Here is a 23,484-nt window from a genome sequence, read left to right as displayed (position 1 = left end):
TTTGCACCAGTGCTGAAGCATACTAAACAGAAATGTAAGAAAACTATGTATAATTGGCATTGGTTTGGGTTATTGCATAGGTTTTGCACCAGTGCTGAAGCATACTACACAGAAATGTAACAAAACAGTATGTATAATTGGCATTGGTTTAGGTTATTGCATAGGTTTTGCACCAGTGCCGAAGCATACTAAACAGAAATGTAAGAAAACAGTATGTATAATTGGCATTGGTTTAGGTTATTGCATAGGTTTTGCACCAGTGCTGAAGCATACTAAACAGAAATGTAAGAAAACTATGTATAATTGGCATTGGTTTGGGTTATTGCATAGGTTTTGCACCAGTGCCGAAGCATACTAAACAGAAATGTAACAAAACAGTATGTATAATTGGCATTGGTTTAGGTTATTGCATAGGTTTTGCACCATTGGCGAAGCATACTAAACAGAAATGTAAGAAAACAGTATGTATAATTGGCATTGGTTCGGGTTATTGCATAGGTTTTGCACCAGTGCCGAAGCATACTAAACAGAAATGTAACAAAACAGTATGTATAATTGGCATTGGTTTGGGTTATTGCATAGGTTTTGCACCAGTGCTGAAGCATACTACACAGAAATGTAACAAAACAGTATGTATAATTGGCATTGGTTTGGGTTATTGCATAGGTTTTGCACCAGTGCTGAAGCATACTACACAGAAATGTAACAAAACAGTATGTATAATTGGCATTGGTTTAGGTTATTGCATAGGTTTTGCACCAGTGCCGAAGCATACTAAACAGAAATGTAAGAAAACAGTATGTATAATTGGTATTGGTTTAGGTTATTGCATAGGTTTTGCACCATTGGCGAAGCATACTAAACAGAAATGTAAGAAAACAGTATGTATAATTGGCATTGGTTTAGGTTATTGCATAGGTTTTGCACCAGTGCCGAAGCATACTAAACAGAAATGTAAGAAAACAGTATGTATAATTGCCATTGGTTTAGGTTATTGCATAGGTTTTGCACCATTGGCGAAGCATACTAAACAGAAATGTAAGAAAACAGTATGTATAATTGGCATTGGTTTGGGTTATTGCATAGGTTTTGCACCAGTGCTGAAGCATACTAAACAGAAATGTAAGAAAACAGTATGTATAATTGGCATTGGTTTAGGTTATTGCATAGGTTTTGCACCATTGGCGAAGCATACTAAACAGAAATGTAAGAAAACAGTATGTATAATTGGCATTGGTTTAGGTTATTGCATAGGTTTTGCACCAGTGCTGAAGCATACTAAACAGAAATGTAAGAAAACTATGTATAATTGGCATTGGTTTGGGTTATTGCATAGGTTTTGCACCAGTGCTGAAGCATACTACACAGAAATGTAACAAAACAGTATGTATAATTGGCATTGGTTTAGGTTATTGCATAGGTTTTGCACCAGTGCCGAAGCATACTAAACAGAAATGTAAGAAAACAGTATGTATAATTGGCATTGGTTTAGGTTATTGCATAGGTTTTGCACCAGTGCTGAAGCATACTAAACAGAAATGTAAGAAAACTATGTATAATTGGCATTGGTTTGGGTTATTGCATAGGTTTTGCACCAGTGCCGAAGCATACTAAACAGAAATGTAACAAAACAGTATGTATAATTGGCATTGGTTTAGGTTATTGCATAGGTTTTGCACCATTGGCGAAGCATACTAAACAGAAATGTAAGAAAACAGTATGTATAATTGGCATTGGTTCGGGTTATTGCATAGGTTTTGCACCAGTGCCGAAGCATACTAAACAGAAATGTAAGAAAACTATGTATAATTGGCATTGGTTTGGGTTATTGCATAGGTTTTGCACCAGTGCTGAAGCATACTACACAGAAATGTAACAAAACAGTATGTATAATTGGCATTGGTTTGGGTTATTGCATAGGTTTTGCACCAGTGCTGAAGCATACTACACAGAAATGTAACAAAACAGTATGTATAATTGGCATTGGTTTAGGTTATTGCATAGGTTTTGCACCAGTGCCGAAGCATACTAAACAGAAATGTAAGAAAACAGTATGTATAATTGGTATTGGTTTAGGTTATTGCATAGGTTCTGCACCATTGACGAAGCATACTAAACAGAAATGTAAGAAAACAGTATGTATAATTGGCATTGGTTTAGGTTATTGCATAGGTTTTGCACCATTGGCGAAGCATACAAAACAGAAATGTAAGAAAACAGTATGTATAATTGGCATTGGTTTGGGTTATTGCATAGGTTTTGCACCAGTGCTGAAGCATACTACACAGAAATGTAACAAAACAGTATGTATAATTGGCATTGGTTTGGGTTATTGCATAGGTTTTGCACCAGTGCTGAAGCATACTACACAGAAATGTAACAAAACAGTATGTATAATTGGCATTGGTTTAGGTTATTGCATAGGTTTTGCACCAGTGCCGAAGCATACTAAACAGAAATGTAAGAAAACAGTATGTATAATTGGTATTGGTTTAGGTTATTGCATAGGTTTTGCACCATTGGCGAAGCATACTACACAGAAATGTAAGAAAACAGTATGTATAATTGGCATTGGTTTAGGTTATTGCATAGGTTTTGCACCATTGGCGAAGCATACTAAACAGAAATGTAAGAAAACAGTATGTATAATTGGCATTGGTTTAGGTTATTGCATAGGTTTTGCACCATTGGCGAAGCATACTAAACAGAAATGTAAGAAAACAGTATGTATAATTGGCATTGGTTTGGGTTATTGCATAGGTTTTGCACCAGTGCTGAAACATACTAAACAGAAATGTAAGAAAACAGTATGTATAATTGGCATTGGTTTGGGTTATTGCATAGGTTTTGCACCAGTGCTGAAGCATACTAAACAGAAATGTAAGAAAACAGTATGTATAATTGGCATTGGTTTAGGTTATTGCATAGGTTTTGCACCATTGGCGAAGCATACTAAACAGAAATGTAAGAAAACAGTATGTATAATTGGCATTGGTTTAGGTTATTGCATAGGTTTTGCACCAGTGCCGAAGCATACTACACAGAAATGTAAACTTTCTTGGATCACGGCATCCTAGAATATCAGCATTTTTTTCACGGCACCCCTAGGACAAATGTTTGTTATTGTGAAATTAAAAAAATAATACTAAATGAAGTAAAATTGTGCTTACCTCTTTGTTCTTGTGTTTGTCTATATATACTCGTATTATATGATTGGCAGCCACCCGCACTAGTTTTGCCTATCACATTGACCATAAATAATATGATTTGGTCCTGGACCACCAACCTGTGGCACCCTGCAAGTGCCCCATGGCACCCAGTTTGGGAACCACTAGGCTACAGATGTGTCCTCCTACATCCTTGCCGATCGCGCTACAAACGTGCACACGCATCGCGCCATGCGATTATCTGCAGTACTGCAATTGCCCCATGCAATCCTATGGAGTCGCGGGTGCAGACAGTGCGCGTATCTGCTCGTTTCCCACACCTGCACATATGCTGAGTGCCCCATCATACCATTATGGAATGTACCCCATGATTGTCAGCAGAGAAGGCAATCCTTGTCCACCCTTCTATTTGTAAAGACACTTCAGAAGCTTAGAAGGTAGAGAGACAGGAAAATATATTACACCAGGGCACTTGCAGGGGTACCACAGGCCAGTGGTCCAGTACCAAGTAAAATTATTTATGGGCAATGTGATAGGCATGAAACCAGTGCTGGTGTCTGCAAATCATAAAATAAGTGGACAAAGAATGAAAGTTAAGGATGACAGGTAAGCACAATTTACTTCATTTAATACTTTTTCTGAACTTCTCAATAAGAAACTTTTGCCCTAGGGGAGCCTTGTAAAGAATGCTGATACTATAGAGCGCCGTGATTCAAGAAAGTTTAGGAACCACTCAGAGGCGTATTAACAATGTGTGCAGGGGACACAGACCCCCAAACCAGGGAGCCCAGTGGCACTTACCCTGCACACAGCATCTGTCTGACAGTTTCTCTAAGTGATATATATATATATATATATATATATATATATAAATAATAATTATACACACATACATATATATATATATTTCTTTTTTAATGCAAACACAATCATATGGTGTATGCATGTGTACCTGGCTACAATCATTTCATATTAGAGAAACATGTAGGTTTTTACAGTAGCTAAAACAGCTAGGAAATCATTTATACAGCATCTGCATGGCTTAGTTAATGTAGGTTATAATTCAAATATGTAAGTTAAATTGAAAAGATCAAGTAAAGTTTTTTCTTAACTGGCAAAGCAATTAAATAAGCACAAGTTTTGTTCTCAGGAAGCATTCCAGGAATGTGTTTAAATTTAATTATTAACAGTTATATACTGTGTTTTATAGAGGATATTTAATCACTTACATCAGCCAGGATCCCAGTGCAGCTTACAGTCTATGGGCCTGATTCAATAGCGGACACAACTGCAATTGCCTACGGATCGCAGTTGCTAAAATATGCTAATGCTTGCCAAAGCAGAGCCGTCATAAAGACGCCCACAGCAGCCTTCTCATACCTGCCCAATGTCGCTCTTCTGCGTAAACATCTGTACCATCGATGTACATCGGGCAGTCACGCAACACTGCAAGTCTTGTCGCACGCAGAGAGCTGTTATGCTGCGTATGCAATCGCAGTGGCCTATTTATGCACGCCCATCAAACGACATTCAAACGGACAGACTGCGTTTTTACAACCACCCCCGTCACCACCCCAAACGCTGACAGCCTGTCACTCACCTTGCGATGGTTTCCGCTGTGTGTTCATAATTGCAACGCAATAGCTGGACGATGGCAAACAATCGCATGAGCCGAGTCCATAATCGCTATTGCGTGCGCTGCTGAATTAGGCCCTATATTCCCTATCATATGTACACACACACATACACACTAGGATTATTTTGTTCATAAGCCAATTAACCTACCAGTATATTTATGTTCACTCAAACATGGGGAGTACATACAAACTCAGTGTTAGGGCTCTTAGCAATGTGGGCCAGTACAGCTAACACCAAAAGCATATATATTTTTTAATTGTGGTCATTAGCAAGGGCTTCATCTGAACAGGGTTTGCTCCTCGCCGTGTATTTTCCACCCCTGCACCTAGACTTGTTTTTAGCTGACAATGTTATCCATTGAAAATGCACGAGCCAGGTCTCTAGACATATCAGATGCAATAGATATATTTGCTAATGTGAAAGCCCGTAAGAAGAAAATCTAAACTCTGTATCTTGTTGTTTAATAAATGAGTGTTTTTCCTAAAATTTGAGTTATGGTGATTGATGAGGGGAGTGGGGGGCACCACTGGCCTTTGCCCACAGGCCCACTAATTTCTAAAAATGCCCCTGGAACCACTGTAAGACTGTCCCTGGTATTCCGGGGCTATTAACATGTCTGCTATTACCACACTTTTACATTACACAAGAATCATACTGAAGCCATTTATGTACTAACTGGCATCACTAGGGTGGGTCTTCAGTCTCTGCCCTGTCCCACCCTACTCTCTGTCTGGTCCTGCCAGATGCAAGGGCCCTTTAAGAACTGAATCTTTTATTTATTTTTTATTGTATGGTTTATTTTATTTTTAGGTTGTAGATTCAGTGTTGCTACATATGTTTTATTGGTTCAGAAACATTTTTACTTTTACATTCATTATTACACATTTTTGGTAGAAGGTTATTTATTGGCAAATATTATTCATACACCACACTGTTAAAAACGAAAATAAAATACACTACCACACTAGGGGCTAAATGTAATAAACTGCAAGCCGGCGCCGCAGCATACTTGCATGTATTCCCGCAGCAGCGCCAGATGATCGAAAGAAAATCTAAGGACCAAGTACAGCACTCCATGGATACTTAAAATATAGGAGCTGGGTAGAACCTAGGTGTATTTGGGGGCTGCAAGTATAATGAAGTGCCAGAAAGGTTTTCCCTACATTCTTTCCACTGCATGGATACTGGAGCACTGCAGCACAGCGTATCGGCCTAGCCATCAGTCACTTTCAGCTTATTTACAGAAACACCAACGCCTAACATGGCAACTTTCTAGAGAGAGCATTACAGACATATTTAGTCAATTATAATCACTCAATTTATTTTAGGTCACACAGCTTTATATTTATTATATACTATGTGAAAAAGTGGCTTACTTCCTCTTTAAGATAACCAAACTTCTAACAAAACAAACATTTATATCTATAAACGTAATGAGATAATGTGGGATTTCATGGTTATGATTTAGGTGGTAGAATAATTTTATCAAATAAATTGAGAAATCATTACAAAATGTATCTTTTTTTTCTCCCTATATAAAATACAAGGGTGGTTCAATAAATAAGTTATAAAAAAGACCTCTCACGTGTGTAATATTCTCCATTTCATTCTAATTTCTCACCAGATCAGAGCAGATAGACCACTGCTTCTTCTCAGGGACATTAGACTGTGCCTAATATCAGTCATACTGTTCTAACATCAGTTGTAAGATGGCGGGGCTGGCGGAAACATGGTCAGACATTGAGGTGTGTAGTGTGATCAGATTTCTGTGTCTAAATCACACATCAGCAGCTGAAATTCATCGCCAACTTCTCAACGTGTACAGTGATAATGTCAAGAGGTTTGGGTTGGGTGCACTGCCTTTGATAATGGCAGGACAGACGTTCAAGAAGATCAGCAATCCGGCCGGCCAAGTAAGTCCACCACAGATGACAATTTGTGCCGCATTGAAGGTCTGATTCAGGAGGACAGACAGATTCGAGTTAGTGATAATGCTGATGAGCTGAGCATCTCAGTGTATTCTGTGCACAACATTGTTCATGATCAACTGGGGTACAGGAAAAAGTGTTCACGCTGGGTACCGAAGCCACTCACAGATATGGTACCATGAGGAGGAAGTGCAGCTCCTGCAGCGTATTGTTAAAGGCGATGAAAAGTGGGTGCATCATGTGACACCGAAGACGAGGCAAGCATTCAATGAAGACCAGACCTCTGCGTGCAATGGCTGACAGCTTCAGAGGGTAAGTAAGATGTCTGCCCCTGGTTGTGGAAGCAGCGTGGCTCCCGGCAACCACTGATGCACTGACAGGTACAGCGGTATCCCCACTGTCCGTCAGCCCTCATCAGCAGGATTACAGGAACCCGGACACTGGCGGCTTGCCAGTGTCCGCTCCACTGCTGCAGTAGTTGGTTCAACAACCATATTGCTAGCAGACCCATGGACTTGCACTCATCGCGTTCAGTCTTCGCAGCAGGGGGTGGCAGCATTGATCCCAGCAAGAACAACAATCAACCTCAGGATTTACCAACTGCAGAGCCATTAGTAATGATAAACTGATAATACGCGAAGGAGCAGTTTGAAAACGATACCCTCAATACAGACATCATTTACTACTAATTGAAAGATTGAACAATTCAATCATACCTACCCCTCACCATTTCACCTCCTACACATACATATATACAGTAAATATATATAATCACATTTTAGTTTATGACTGCTCATCTACTTGATAACAGCAACACAAGTTTTGTAACCTGTAATTGTGTGTATTTATACGAGATTGCATTTATAGCTACTGATATCGCCTACTGAATGTCTACATTGACTTTTCATATTTACATATAGGGTAGGTGAGCGCTAATGCTTCCGTAGTGTTAACTTAACTCACATGATTTTTTTGCATTTTTTTACCCTATTCTTCACCCTAAACCTGACCCTCCCCTCGGTGTCTAAATCTAACCGTCCCTTCTAGTGCCTAACCCTAGCCGTCTCTCCTAGTGCCTAACTCTAGCCGGGGGAAAAAAAAAAAACACGTGTCGACCATTCCCACGTCGACTTATTTGCACCTGTCAACCTACATCCATGTTTACCTTTTGTGTGTCTATGTTTTGTTGTACATGTCGACCTTTAGTCCATGTTGACCTATTGACTGTCGACCATTTGGTGTCGACCTATTCGTTGTCAATCTTTCAACTGGAACCCAGACCTTCCTCCCTACAGCCCTGACCTGGTACAGAGTGATTTCAATCTCTTTGGACCATTGAAGTAGTAACTGAGTGGAAGCCGATTCACAACCAACGGTCAAGTTCAGCAGGCCGTCATGGCCTAGCTTCATGTGCTTGACACTGATTTCTTCTATGCCAGGAGAGATACCTTGGTGTATTGTCGGAACATATGCTTAGACAAGTATGGGGAAAAATAATCTGTGCCAAGGCCATACTATTGATTATACGTATATGTACGAGTTGATTAATTTACGCAATGGGAGGACTTGTTACCTTTTTTATTGAACCACTCTCGTATAATATGCTACCAAATAAGCCCCATACCTCCAAATCAATATTATGTTTGGAAATTGGGAAGAAGCAATGTTCATATCAGACTTGCTAGGCTGCCTCCAGATCTGGTGGGCATACATTCCCGGCAGTCCACTATAAATGGGATTATCTTCCCTATAATCAGGATATCTGATTATTTATATTTATATTAGGGGTGAGCGGGTTCGGATTTCTGAAATCCGAACCCCCCCGAGCCCCCCCGATCCGAGTCAGATCCGAGTCAGGCTCGACTTTTCCCGCCTGACTCGGATCTGAAATCGAGGCAAAACTTCATCATCCCGCCTTCCGGGTCTCGCGGGTTTTGGATCCTATATAAAGGTACCCGCGTCTGCGCCATTTTCTCACTCGGCTGTGGACAGTGAAGAGGGAGGGTGGGAGTTAGGGCTGGCTGGGCTGTGTAGTGTAGTGTAGTGCAGAGTAGTGTTGTGCTGTGCTGCGCTGCGCTGTGCTGCTGTTGTCCACTACTTCAAAGTCCATAGGGGCTGGCTGTGTTGTGCTGTGCTGCTGTTGTTAATAGGGGCTGTGTCCACTACTTCAAAGTCCATAGGGGCTGGCTGGACTGTGTTGTGCAGTCAGTTCTCCATAGGGGCTGTGTCCACTCCAAAGTCCTGTGCAGTGTCCCAGTCCTAAAGGGGTGCTGTAGTGTTGTCCAGGGGGTGCTCTGTCCATCAGGGGTGCTCCCCCCAAGTGCTAAAAAAATAATATTTTTTCTGTGTTTGTGAATTGTGTGCGCAGTAGCCGCACGTGCATCAACAAAGTAGTGCCAAGCGTGCGCCTGTGTCATAAGTAAAGGGCCGGCTGGCTTGACCGTTAAAGGGTGCTGTAACCCCCAAAGTACACTCCAAACCAAATAACAAAATATTTTTTCTGTGTTTGTGAATTGTGTGCGCAGTAGCCGCACGTGCATCAACAAAGTAGTGCCAAGCGTGCGCCTGTGTCATAAGCATAGGGCCGACTGGCTTGACCGTTAAAGGGTGCTGTAACCCCCAAAGTACACTCCAAACCAAAAAAATATATATTTTCTGTGTTTGTGAATTGTGTGCGCAGTAGCCGCATGTGCATCAACAAAGTAGTGGCAAGCGTGCGCCTGTGTCATAAGTATAGGGCCGGCTGGCTTGACCGTTAAAGGGTGCTGTAACCCCCAAAGTACACTCCAAACCAAAAAAATATATATTTTCTGTGTTTGTGAATTGTGTGCGCAGTAGCCGCACGTGCATCAACAAAGTAGTGCCAAGCGTGCGCCTGTGTCATAAGTAAAGGGACGGCTGGCTTGACCGTTAAAGGGTGCTGTAACCCCCAAAGTACACTCCAGTCCAAACCAAAAAAATATATATTTTCTGTGTTTGTGACTTGTGTGCACTGTGGCTGCACGTGCATCAACAAAGGAGCAGCGCCAAGCGTGCGCCTGTGTCCCATAAGTAAAGAGCCGGCTGGCTCATTTCTTAAAGGGTGGTGTAACCCCCAAAGTGCACTACTCTCCAGAAAAAATAAAAAAATATTTTCTGTGTTTGTGTGCGCTTTAGCCGCACGTATATATCAATATAACATAAATGGAGGACCAAACTTTCTCCGATAAAAATAAAATAGGGAAAGATCAAGAACCACTTCCTCCTAGTGCTGTTGCTGCTGCTGGGAGTTGTTCATCATCCCAGAGAGGAAGTAGGAACATCACTACTTTTACTAAACAATTGACCCTCCAACAGTCCCTAGCGATGAGGATGAAGTACGACAGCAGTCATCCTGAAGCAAAACGTATAACTGAGGCCTTGACTGCTATGTTGGTGTTAGACGTGCGTCCGGTATCCGCCATTAGTGCAGTGGGATTTAGACAATTGATGGAGGTAGTGTGTCCTCGGTTCCAAATCCCGTCTAGATTCCACCTGCATCCTCAAAGCAGCAGCGACAAGCGTGCGTCTGTCTGTTAAAGGATGGTGTAACTCTCAAAGTGCGCTCCACAAACAATTAAAATATTCTTCTTCTTTTTTCTGTCTTTGTGAATTGTGTGGGTTGTAGACGCACTTGCATCCTCAAAGCAGCAGCGACAAGCGTGCGTCTGTCTGTTAAAGGATTACATCGGTGACAGCATCCAAGTAGGCATGTCAGACAGTCCGTACCTGTACTGGCAGGAAAAAGAAGCAATTTGGAGGTCCCTGTACAAACTGGCTCTATTTTACCTGAGTTGCCCCCCCTCCAGTGTGTACTCCGAAAGAGTGTTTAGTGCAGCCGGGAACCTTGTCAGCGAAAGGCGTAGGAGGTTGCTTCCACAAAATGGGGAGAAGATGATGTTCATAAAATTAATTATCAACTCTTCCAGGGAGACCAGCCTCCAGAACGTACAGAGGGACCTGTGGTTGTGGATTCCAGCGGGGACGAATTAATACTCTGTGAGGATGAGGATGTACACAACACTGAAGAGGGTGAGGAATCGGTGGATGAGGAGGATGAGGACGACATCTTGCCTCCGTAGAGCCAGTTTGTGCAGGGACAGATTAATTGCCAGCTTGTTTTGTGGGGGCCCAAACGAACCAATCATTTCAGCCACAGTCGTGTGGCAGACCCTGGCGCTGAAATGTTTGGTTTGTTAAAGTGTACATGTCCTGTTTATACAACATAAGGGTGGGTGGGAGGGCCCAAGGACAATTCCATCTTGCACCTCTTTTTTTTTCTTTGCATTATGTATAGTTTGGGGCCTAGTTTTTCAAACTGCCATCCTGTCTGCCACTGCAGTGCCACTCCTAGATGGACCACGTGTTTGTGCCGCCCACTCGTATCTCTTAGCATAGTCATCCAGCTAACTCGGTGCAACCTTTTGGACATAAAAACACTATTGTGAGGTGTGAGGTGTTCAGAATAGACTGGAAATGAGTGGAAATTAAGGTTATTGAGGTTAATAATAGCATAGGAGCAGAAAAACCCACAAATTCTGTGATTTTTTATGCTTTTTTTCAAAAAAATACAGATCCAAAACACAAAACCCAGAACCCAAAACACGGAAGGGTGGTTTTGGCAAAACCAATCCAGATCCAAAACACGAAGATCCAGATCCAAAACACGAAAAGTGGCCGGTGCACACCCCTAATTTATACACACACACACACACACACACACACACACACACACATACACATTGAATTGAATAGTCATAAAAGGGTGATGTGGGAAAGTATCTACAATAGTTACAGTTAAAAAAAAATTTGAAAAATGTGAGTATGGAAATAAAGTGATTACCTCTGTTGGCTTGTAGCAGTCTACTAAAGATTCCTGAAAGAAACAGAATATAGTTTTACAGTGTGTTTTGGAACAAATAAAGCACATGAATTAGCAGCATAAACATAAGCACAGCATCACCAGAACTTTCCCATAACTTTCCCTGATGTGCTACCGATAGTTATTAAAACCACTTGGTATAAAAGAGGGAAGAATTAAACTGTACCCTTTGAATTGTGCTCAGAGGGAATAATCTTCCTCTTCTTTGCCCCTAAATGTCCAGCCCATGCACCAATGACTTCTTGTTTACTAGCATTGCTACAGCCAGAGGTACAAAGTTCTAAGTTTATCTTACATACTGTATATCACATAGGTAAGGGCCAATGGATCTGTTTCAGAGTTGTACTGACTGTGCAAAAGTTGCTACACCCACTTCCCCTATCTGTATTGTGCGCAGATCCTCCGGAGGTTGGGAACACACCACCATTGACGCAACATCAGAAGCACATCGGCTCCTTGAGTAAATCATGGGCTGCGCAGATTCCGGATAAACTTTCTCTCTAAAAATGGACTCTAAGAGGTATATTTACTAAAGTGCGGGTTTTTAGAAATTGAGTTGTTGCCCATAGCAACCAATCAGATTCTACTTATCATTTATCTAGCATCTTCTAGAAGATAATAGCTAGAATCTGATTGGTTGCTATGGGCAACAACTCCACTTCTATACACCCACACTTTAGTAAATATACCCCAAAGTCTGTGATTCTGCGATTGGAATGTAGCCCCATTCACAGACACACCCCTGGAGCTCTAGTATCCTCTTTTTTGTGAACACTTTCGGCTACCTCCCTGACTCCACCCAGGAACGCCCATGGATCAGAGAGGTCTACTGAGGACCTTGTGATCATGTATATATTGCGAATGCTGCCTCAAACTACAGCTCGCGCATGCGCAGTGACACTTTCCTCTGCATTTCACGCATGCGCAGTATAAAAATAAAATATCGATTGACTGAAAACATCGGCATAGGGTACAACTCTGAATCAGGCCCAATGTCTTGCATTGCATATGGCTTTAGAGGACAAAACTGAAAAGTACACCTAAAAGTGTGTGAGTGAGGTGTGCTAAAAGCAACTTACTGCAAAGGCATAAATACCATAGTAGTTGTGGCGCAGCTACTATAGAGCCTGCAGCTGAAGATAAAGTCCCGATAAATGCCCTGACTTACAGTATGAAGACATTAGAAAGGGTTTGTGCAACTACAATGTACAGTACATCTTAGTATTTATTGTGTGGCAGCAATTAGGAAAGCAAAATGCACTTTGGGGTGTGGTATAAAAGATGGACAGTAATTAGATAGACAATGTCTAGGTAGACACCAGATTGTAGACAGACAATAGGTCGACAGGGACAAAAGGTCGACAGGGTCAAAAGGTCGACATGTAAGAAGGTCAACAAGTACAAATGGTCAAAATGTCGACGTGAAAATGGTCAACACAAGTATGGTCTACACATGATTTTTTGGGTTTTTAGCCCTAATCTTCACCCTAACCATCCCCTTGGTGCCTAACCCTCCCTCCTGGTGCCTAACGCCAACTGTCGGGGTAGGTGCCTGACCCTAACCGTCATTTCTAGTGTCGAACCCTAACCCTCCGGTAAATGCTTAACCCTAATCCTCCCACCTGGTGCCTAACCCAAACCGTCTGGGTAAGTGTCTAACCGTGGGGGTAAGTACCTAACTCTAACCCTCCAGTAAGTGCCTAAGCCTAGCAAAACCACAAAAATAATTTGTCTAGCATTTTCGTGTCGACCATTTTCATGTCGGCCTTTTGAAATTGTCAACCATTTGTACCTGTCGACCTTCTTATATGTCGACATTTAGTGTGTCGACCTCTTGTCCCTGTCGACTTATTGACTGTCTAACATATGGTGTCTATCCAGACATTGTCTATTAATTACTGTCTATCTAGAGTCCGGAACCCGCACTTTGCATCAGTTTCATGCCAAGGCAGGTGGTGCTGCTTAATACAGTGGACATGACCAACAAAACCATTTACAGAAAGGTATAAAGTTATGACCAACTGATCATTAAAAGTATTGGGCAATTGCAAGAGCTCATCACACCTATCCATTGTCAATGCACTCTTCAGCCACTTACATAGGATGAATGATTTATTACTGGCTTATTCTCATCATCGTATTTTAAAATGTTAATACAGTGTAAGAGTCCAGAATGTGACATGAGCTATTTCTCATGTATTAATATGTGCTACCAGTACAATAGATTGTATATTGGTAAATGGCACAACAAGAAAAAGTGTTAAAAACTCACACATTTGGTTTTACCCAGCAAATATGGCTGGATGAGACCTAAAACAATCGGCTTGTCAATTTTTGGATTGGAAGCATACTTTGCTCTCTCTTACTTTTTTTTTGTCTTGACGACTATGCAATGATATATGTGATGATAGAAAACAAAAACAGAATATACAGTAATAAAAGAAACAACGTTTATTACAGTGATGAAAGTAACAAAAATTTGTACCTGTAATTTCACAACTCGTTCTTCCTCACTGGACGCTTCTAGAAGATCATCTATGTCTATTTCTACTTCTGGCATTTCCTCTTCCTAAAAATGTAAAAAAATAAATTGTCAAAATAGTTTTTACATCTCATTATTATTATATCTGATTCCTACAGTGACTAATGAAAAGATGTATAATCTAAAAATTACTGGATTCAATTAGCTGCACAGGTGTCCACGCCATTGAATTATAAATGGCGATTTGCTGGCGTCATGGCAATGTTGCGCTTTAATTCTGCAATGCCGGACCTGAGTGAAGTGCATGATACAGGGGGTAATCCTCCTGAACTCTAGAAAAGGGGCAAATAACAGCAGAACAGTATAGGAGGCTGTTAGTATCCATAAGCAAAGTATTGGAGGCAGTAAAATGATGCCAAGCGGTTTAAATTATTTTTTTTTTTAATAATGACGGAAAAATTATAGCCATTAAATGTATTTCAGCTAATTAAGAAAATCTGGAGTATTTTGGGGGTACATTAAAATGTCTCTATAGTTATTTTTAAGAGTGAATATACAGGTTTGTAAAAATTAAGGAGAAAAATACCTGCAAGTTCAAATAACAATTTCCCATCCATACAAAACTTTTACATACATGTTCCACATAATTTACCCATTATTCTGCTCTTCAGAGAAAATCACATGAAAAATCTCATGTCTTTATTTTCCATATTTTCCTATATAAAAACCTCTAAATACATTATTATTCATTGGTTGTCCCTGAGCTCAGATATTTTTGCATTAAAATAAAGCTTTTTTTCCTCCTTACCACCTACCCTGGAGGTGTGAGCTAAAAGCAGGTTAACGTGGGTTTCTAATTGCATTGCCACGCATCAGTCTCTCCAGTTAAATAATATGCCACACAGCATTGTCCCAAATTCATAATACACTATATAGAATATTGCACACAGCAGAGCGCCAAAAACATAATGTACCTCATAACACGGCCGCAAATTCTTAATATGCCACACAGCTGTGCCGCAAAATCATTGTATGTCACAAATTATTCCATACATTTTTTTTTTTGTGGACTCAGCGGCACCCTCCAGTGGCTGGCGCCCTTAGGCGGATGCCTAAAGCTGCCTAATGGTAGCACCAGCCCTATGTATATGCAATGCAGACTCTCCACAATAGGAGCAGACTAAAGGACGGGATGCACTAATGGTAAAAAAAAACCCTGCAGTTTTCAGAGGTTTGCTGCATTTCCCATATGTATCAAGCTCCGGAGACCTAAACTTTCTGGAGCTTTTAGCCGATAGGCAACGGGATCTATACATAACATTGCCTATAGAAGTCTATGAGCTTCTTTGTGCAGCATTCCTGAGCGGGATCTGGAGGATCTCTCTCTGACCCCCCCAAAGGCCTATCCCAGCGCATGTGCAGTAGGACACTCGGTTCATAAACCAATAAATCCTCACAAAGGACAACTCTTATCAGAAGGTAGGGATAGTCTCTGAGGCACTGCACTACAGCAGCAGGAATCTCACCACCCTGCAAAAAGAGCTATAACATATACCTATGGTACATTTCCTAGCAATAAAATTGCCGTTTTTTTATACTTGTTTTATAAAACTTGTTTTTTTTTTTGTTTGTTTTTTTCCCTTTACTCATTTTTTGGAAGTAGGTTTTATGAGTTTTAAGATAAAAAAAATGTGATTGATCTTTACTACTGTTTAAGAATCTGTAGTTCATTTAAGATTTCAGGTTTTATGTTCTTTTTTTTTAATTTGATTTCCTATATCAGTCGGAAAGGATTTTTCATTATTTTTACATGCACATAGATTCCTCTGAGGGACGTAATTTGAAAAGGAATATTTAGAGCAAAGATTATTACTATTGATGTTTACCCTTTGGAGCATTATACTTTGGAGATTCACAATAACAACTATTTAATATTTCATAAAAATAAATTGAGATGTATTTTGCTCCTAATATAATTTTTGGTAACTGTGGATTGTGCTGCTATTATTAGAGATTAAATTTGTAAGGGATAAAAATTATAAGTATTATTTATGGTCAGGAATTCCTCATAATAGGCCAGTCTCTTGTACCAGTGCTATACATTATTATGAGGAAGAGCAATTGTGTCACTAGGTTGGTGCTGTATTCAAAAAAAAAATTATAAATAATAATAATAATAATAATAAAAATAATAATAAGGCCAGTGATATTGCCTGAACTCCATAATTATGACATCTTACCATTTTAGAACATTACTTTTTGTACTGAATGCATCTAATGACTAGTCACATTGCTTGCTCTGCTGATAATTAAATATCCTAGAAAGCAGAATAGAGAAGGAAATAAGGTGCTTCTTCTTAAAGGGATGACCTTCAATATACATTTTATAAAAATCTCAGCACAAGTTTTCATATTAAACAAGCATTCAGATATGTACAAAGGCTTATTTCATATACTCAGCCAAGGCCCCATATAACACAGGCATAACATTGTTTGCCACAACCAAAATACAAGTAAAACCCCTATGAGCATAGTTGCATATTTGTGCACAATAGCAATTCATTCTCCTCAAAAACTCCAAACAAACAGATCCTATAGTACCATAAGTAGATAGATTTCATAGATGCGAATTCTGCCTACGTCAAAATAGATCAGATACAAAAACAGAATTCTGGAGCAATTTGAAATCTGAAAAAAGGAAGATGAAGTTTGTATCATGGACAATGAAGTCATTCATTCGTGCAGCCAACTAAAAAGGAAAATAAAAAAAAACAGGCACACACTAACTGCGTTTGATAGGAAAAAAATTTCAATAAATTAAATATATTATACAACGATCAGTGCTTCACACAGTATATCCCTCCAACTTGTCCAAAGAAAGTAGCAGCAGTGTTTCCTAAACCATACAGATTACGGAACGTGTATGCACCATCAGCAAAGAGCCCGATTACTTAGAGGGAATCCGAATGCTGAATGTGTAGGGTAATAATAGACACTGCTTGACGCCATTGCAGAAAGCACTAGCTCACATAGCTTTGCATTGTGTTTAAAATTACAAATGAACAGAATGCACACAGCATGTAAGGCTGAGACCATTTAGTTCCCTGAGAGATGATTATAAATAGCAGTGTGCAGAGGAAACATTCATGCCATACTGTTGTGGGCTTCCTATGTGTACAGAATGAGAGCATCTGATCATTACTTTCTAGTCGGATAGTCTCATATGTTTAGTCTCTGAAGTAAGATATTTAAGAATAAGGACAGGTGGAGCGGACAGTCCTTGTGCAAATCAATGTAGATAGTTAAATGTAAAAAAATAGATCAATTTCTAGATTGTGAAGTAATCTTAAAAGCTGCAGCCACACAAAATTGTAGATCTGTCAAATATCATGTAAAGCAGGGGTTACCCTGACAGGGCATGCTGGGATGTGTAGTTTCGCAGCAACTGAAAGGCCGCATGTTGAATATCCCTGATGCAGAGGATGATACTGAGTATGTGAACAGTTTCACAGTAAATTAGATTACAGCTATAAAAAGCTTAGCACATCTCATGATAAATCAGTTCCCATTATCGTTTTTTTTTAATAGAGTATAAAGCCGAGCTCCGATACTTGTGGAACACATACCTAGGGGTAACACACTAATTAATGTTAATAAATGTCCCATCTCATTATTTTTGTAAAACATTTGGGTGCATAAGGCATATTTTATAATAAGTAAAGTAGGTAATTTACTGGTAGTATATGGTGTAATCAGTTTCATGATTGACCATTACACGTTAAGAACCACTGGTCTAATGTCTCTATACAAATACAGCACTGTAAAAAATAAGTATTAGCAAGGAAATCTCCTTCATTGGAATATCATAGGGCAGAAAGAATAGTATCAATTTGTTAAAGAACAGTCGTATGACATTTTTATTACACAAATGTTCTTGATATTATACCAAGGCATGACAAATTTTGGTTGCCAGTTCAACACAACTAAGATTTTATCCTTGTGCAATTAGCCGCGTGGGGAAAGGCTATTCAATTAAATCACCTTTTTCCCGTGCCGGAAAAATCGGGATTAAGGTGTCGAAACCCACCAATTCCACGTAAACTGCAGAAACCATCTTTTTTTTCCCCCCACACACGAACCCAATTAAAACTCTGTTTTTTTATGCGGACTTTACTTTGCAGCTCCACGAGCTGCGAGGTTCAGTCCGACTGTAGGGGCTAGCACACGGGGTAATCCCAACTAATTGAATACCTCCGGCACAGCAATTAGCCGCTGAGATTATATACCCCCTTGGTGACAGAACCGGAGCAGCCCCAGCTCTCGGAGTTCGGTATGCTGGGCTCCTGGTGTAGGTCTAATGACAGGCGTCAGGATTTCGACACCTGTCATTAGCACCTTGCCGGGATTAGACAGTCGGGAAGCCGGCGGTCGGCATTTAGACCGTCGGCTTCCTGACTACATCCCGCCCAGCAGCACAGTTGCCAATTCTGCTTATAATTAGCTAAATTGGGTTAGCTAGTGTTTTTGCCATGAGGTTTTTTAGGCTTTTTTTATTGCATCATGGCCTGTGAGAAAACTGTGCATGCATATATGTTGAAAACAGATTAACCCCTCTCAACCCAAATTGGAGGGGGAGGGGCGAGACAGACAAGGTGTGAATGTGTTCTCCTATGAATTCTCCTATGAGCAAACACAGGATTTCTAGAGGAGTTTTCCAAATGTTTGATTTAGCACATAAGCCTCATACAAAGTGCAGACATATACAGGGCCACTGATCACAGTAGATGTGGCAGTAGATGTGGCCCAGTCCCAAATTATGTTTTTTTCCAGGTTAGGGCACCATTCTGCAATCCAAATCCTCTTCTCTGCGGAGCTTTGGAGCAAGTCCAAGAGTCTAGGGGTATGGCAGAAGAACGTAGCACCGGCACTGGACATATATGTAATCATTGGTTTCCTAATACACTGAATAGCCTATTTAATACAGTATTAATAACATTATAGATGGTCTATAGTATAAACTGTAGGGTAGAGTCTCTAAAAAAAACATTTTCTGTATCAAATATATTATTTATATGAATATATATATATATATATATGTGTGTTCTGGAAAAGGTTAAACATCCCATGATATATATACATACATAATATACACCCATCAGCCATAACATTAAAACCAACTGCCTAATTCTGTGTAGGTCCCCCTTGTGCCACCAAAACAGCTCTGACACATTGTAGCATGGCCTCCACAAAACCCCTGAAGGTGTCCTGGGTTATTTGGCACCAAGACCTTAGCAGCAGAACCGGTCCTGTACGCTGCAAGGTGAAGCCTCCATGGCTATGATATGTTTTCCAGCACATCCCACAGATGCTTGACTAGATTAAGATTTGGAGGCCAAGTCAACACCTTGAACTCTTTGCCGTGTTCGTCAAACCATTACTGAACTATTTTTATGTATATAGACTCCACACGGAATGGGATTGAAATACAGATGGTAAGAGACGTGGTAAGTATGCTAACCCTCCCTTCTCCCCCCCAACCCTCCTTTAGGGGTGCCTAACCCTAACCTCCCCCCAGGGGTGCCTAAACCTAATAAAACCTAACCTTCCCGGGGGGATGCCTAACCTGAACCTCTCGCTAGTGGCGCCTAACCCTAAACCCGCCTTCCCACAGCCTAACCCTAACCTTTCCCGGAGGGGGTGCCTAACCCTAAGTCCCCCGGGGATCTCTAAACCTAACCCCCCCCCATCCCCGAGCTAAGTGTTATACTTACTCGTCAGACGATGATCGGGATGGCGGGGGTCAGTCTTCCGTCGTTGGGATTAACATAGGCATCTGCATTTGGACGCCTATATTAAGTCCCGTGTCGGGCAGGAAGTGTTGGTATTTAGACCGGCAGCATTGCGTCCACCGGTCTAATAACTACATACCACTCCACATGTACCATATATAAAGCCCAGGGAATACCTTTGGGCTAAAAGCACTTGTAATAGTGATTAATCCTTGAATCAAATTCCAGCTCCACCGGTCTTCCCAGGGACTTTCACAAGAAGTGCAGATATACAAAGTAAAAATATATATAGTGCAAAATGCTTACAAAAAGGTGATTTATTTAACAAAAACAATATAAGTTAAGCATACATAAAAGAATGTGCACAGCGTTTTAATCAGTGCAAAAAAAGCTCATCTGAGCAAGAGGGAACAGCAGCAAACCATACAGGTCCCAGAGTCGGAGTAAATTACAGCCTCAACGCGTTTCGTCCATCTGTTACTACCAGGACTTCGTCAGGAGGATGTTCGAGAATGTTTCAATGTTCGGGGATCTGCGCAGATGCTTTACCTGTTCTGTGCATGTGCAGAACGGGTATGCTATCCTGCTCGCAGACTGTCAGTCTGCTGCCGTATGTGGGCGGGTAGGGGGCGGCGATGGCCTCTGTTTCCAGAAATGGAGGCATGTTAATGCCGTTGGAGGAGAGGGAAGAGGCCAGGATCTCAGTCGGCTGACAGAGATTTCCTGGCCTCTACCTCCCAACTGTGGTGGCTGGCTGCGTGACCCGTTACGCAGATTATCTCATGCTGCATTGGACAACGCAGCTCGAATAAGTAATGCACAGGAGGCGTGATGCCTCCTGTGCATTATCATATCTGCAAGGATAACAATTGCAAAGCTGCCTGCGTGCATACATCATATCTATAGCCTGCGTGCAGCTTTGCAATTGCGATCCTTGCTCAATCAGGCCCACAGTATGTATGTTTATTTTTCTCTGTATAATTAAAAGTGGTAAAAATTTATTAATTTCCCTAAAAAAAAAAAAAAAAAGTTTTTAGCGTCGAGTAAAACACAGGAGGACAGACTTGAAAGATGGGGCATAGGTGCACTCTGACATTCCGGACCACAAGGGCACTTGGCAGGGACACTACATGTGCTGTGACTATTGCTCATTCATGTGTCTATTAGACCTAGTGATTTTTATTGGGCGCCAGTGTGCTGCACCCACTGAAATTGCAAGAAGTGAGATTCTCAAGGCCCCTACACACTAGACTATGTCTTGAGCGTTTTGTCTGACTCCGACGCATCGGAACGACAAATCGTTCATATCATCCAGGGTTTATGCACGATGCCGAAGCACTAATGCGTTCATCGCATCCTCCGATCTTTTGTACAAGCAGAAAGATCTGAGGATGTAGCTAGCAATGCCATGCTGCAGATTGGAGCATGGCCCCCGCTACCCCCCCTGCTGTCGCTTCATCGCTACCGATATCAGCAAGTGTGTATACACTTGCCGATGCCAGCACCCCTGCCGAGTCCCGTCACTCACGATATCGTGTTGGGTACACATCGTCTAATGTGTAAAAGGTTCAGGTTTCCACACATTGATAAATTATATTTTGTACAAGAACATAACTTTCTTTGTATGATTGTATCACATTGATATGTAGATATTAGAAAACAACAGCCATGCTTTCCACTTAAAGCTTTTCTTGTTATTCAACTTACAGGTTTGCCACCTTTTCAGTTTGTACTGCCCCAGGCATTTGTGTAGTCCTGACAATAGTCTGACAGCTGTAGTTAGGTTCCTGTTCACTCAGTGTGTGATATTTATAATTGCCCTTATGCTCAGTATAAAGATAGCCACTGTATTGTATTTCTGTTGGGAAAACAGTAGTGGCATCGCATATTAAATAAGAGTAGATAGAGCACCGTTGCTTAGTCTGTCCAAAATCATTCTCCAGAACATGTTCCCCTAATTAAAATCATTCAAAAAGTTCAGGAATACATTAAACTTGGATTTCTATACAGCTACTCATCGGACTTACTGCCTAAGATTGTTAAGTGACACCGGCCAAAATGAAAAAACCTTATGCTGGCCATACACCAGCACAATGAGGGCCGATGCGACTCACCATGCCGTTTTCCCTTCAACTCCCCAGCAGCTCCCTGGCAGTCCCGGCTCACGATTGACCCAGGGTGTACATACAATCTCACTATACAATGCATTGCACGTCCGTTGTGTGAGCAGCTTCATTTGTTTAAAAAGAAAGATCCGTGATGCATGCATCTGTCTGTAATAAAATAAGCACAGATGCAGGGATGGTTCAGTGAGAACCATCCGTGCATCAGTGGAAAAAAAAAAAGTGATAAAAAAAAAAACTGCGTGTGGCCCCCCCACCCCAAGAGCAACCAGCCCCAGGCTCTTAGGGACCCAGTGCTGGTTGGGCAACATACGGGGGACCAACAACGTAGGGGTCCCCCATATGTAAGCACAACCACCACCGGGCTAGTCAGAACCAGCCCTTATTGCCAAAATACGGGGGACAAATGGTTTTCCAGAACATGCACCGGATTTTTTCTAGCAGTCATTGCTGATGCTGCGGCTGGGGGGCCCAGTGAAAGGGCTCCCCCTGGCTGGTGCTGGAAAATACAGGGAGACCCTACTAATTTTTTACCCCTGCTTTTCCAGAATCAGGACCGGATTAGAGCCTAGTGCTGATTGCGCAGAATACGGGGTACCGCCTACGTCATTTGTCCCCCTTATTTTGGCAACCAGGGCTGGTTCTGACTAGCCCGATGCTTGTTGTGCTTACATTCGGGGGAATCCTACGTCATTTGTCCCCTGTATGTTGCCCAACCAGCACTGGGTCCCTAAAAACCCGGGGCTGGTTGCTCTTGGGGGGGTTGCATGCAATTTTTTTTTTAAACACTTTTTATTTTACTTTCACAGATGCATAGATGGTTCTCAATGAACTATCCCTGATTCTGTGTTTATTTTAAAGACAGAAGTGAAGCCGCTCGGACGCACGATGCATCACATGCTGAAAAAAACGGCACGATCAGCATACGAACACGACGGAGCAGATGGACTGCACAGCTGATCACACGATACATTGCGACGGCTGCAGGAGCACGCATCGTGTCCTACCTAAAAAAAACACAAGATTTCCACACGATCCATCGCACGGCGCATCGAAAATCGGGGAATCCGCCCGAAATCGGGTATGTGTATGGCCAGCTTTAGTCATCAAATTGAATGGCAGATTCTATTACAGTATGCAAGTTTTGTTTAAGTCTAAGAACTGCTTGGACAGGCATGGTCATTAATAAGGCCTTAACTAATTTGTCTGTATTATACCGACTCACTAGTTAGGGAGTCAACTTCATTCCACACAATACGTAAGTGGTTTTACATTTTGCAATTGAAAAATAAATTCCTACGTATGTATTATTTGGTACTTTAGAGGATTCAGATTTTTCCTATTTTCTCTGGCACTTTAATCCATTGATAAGACCTATTCTGTAATCAATCATACTGTAATATATGGAAAGGATTCAAGTATGACTAGTGACTCTCTACTTCTGTTTAACAGTGTTA

The 23,484-nt window shown here is 41.2% G+C and overlaps 1 protein-coding gene across 1 annotated transcript in view; it reads right to left on the bottom strand.

The window, feature by feature from the left end:
* The window catches only part of PPP1R14C (protein phosphatase 1 regulatory inhibitor subunit 14C), a 115,018-nt gene that overhangs the window by 14,176 nt on the left and 77,358 nt on the right, over positions 1-23,484 (bottom strand). Inside the window, exons 2-3 of the mRNA XM_088474504.1 lie at positions 14,119-14,202; positions 11,595-11,627 (exon numbers count right to left, since the gene is read on the bottom strand). Of these exons, the coding sequence (XP_088330630.1) occupies positions 11,595-11,627; positions 14,119-14,202 (117 nt within the window). The remainder of the gene's footprint in view (positions 1-11,594; positions 11,628-14,118; positions 14,203-23,484) is intronic.

The sequence above is a fragment of the Taudactylus pleione genome, unplaced genomic scaffold (genome assembly GCF_031769625.1).
Source record: "Taudactylus pleione unplaced genomic scaffold, aTauple2 ptg000154l, whole genome shotgun sequence".
Classification (NCBI taxonomy): Eukaryota; Metazoa; Chordata; class Amphibia; order Anura; family Myobatrachidae; genus Taudactylus; species Taudactylus pleione.
This window is presented reverse-complemented; position numbering and strand designations above follow the sequence as displayed.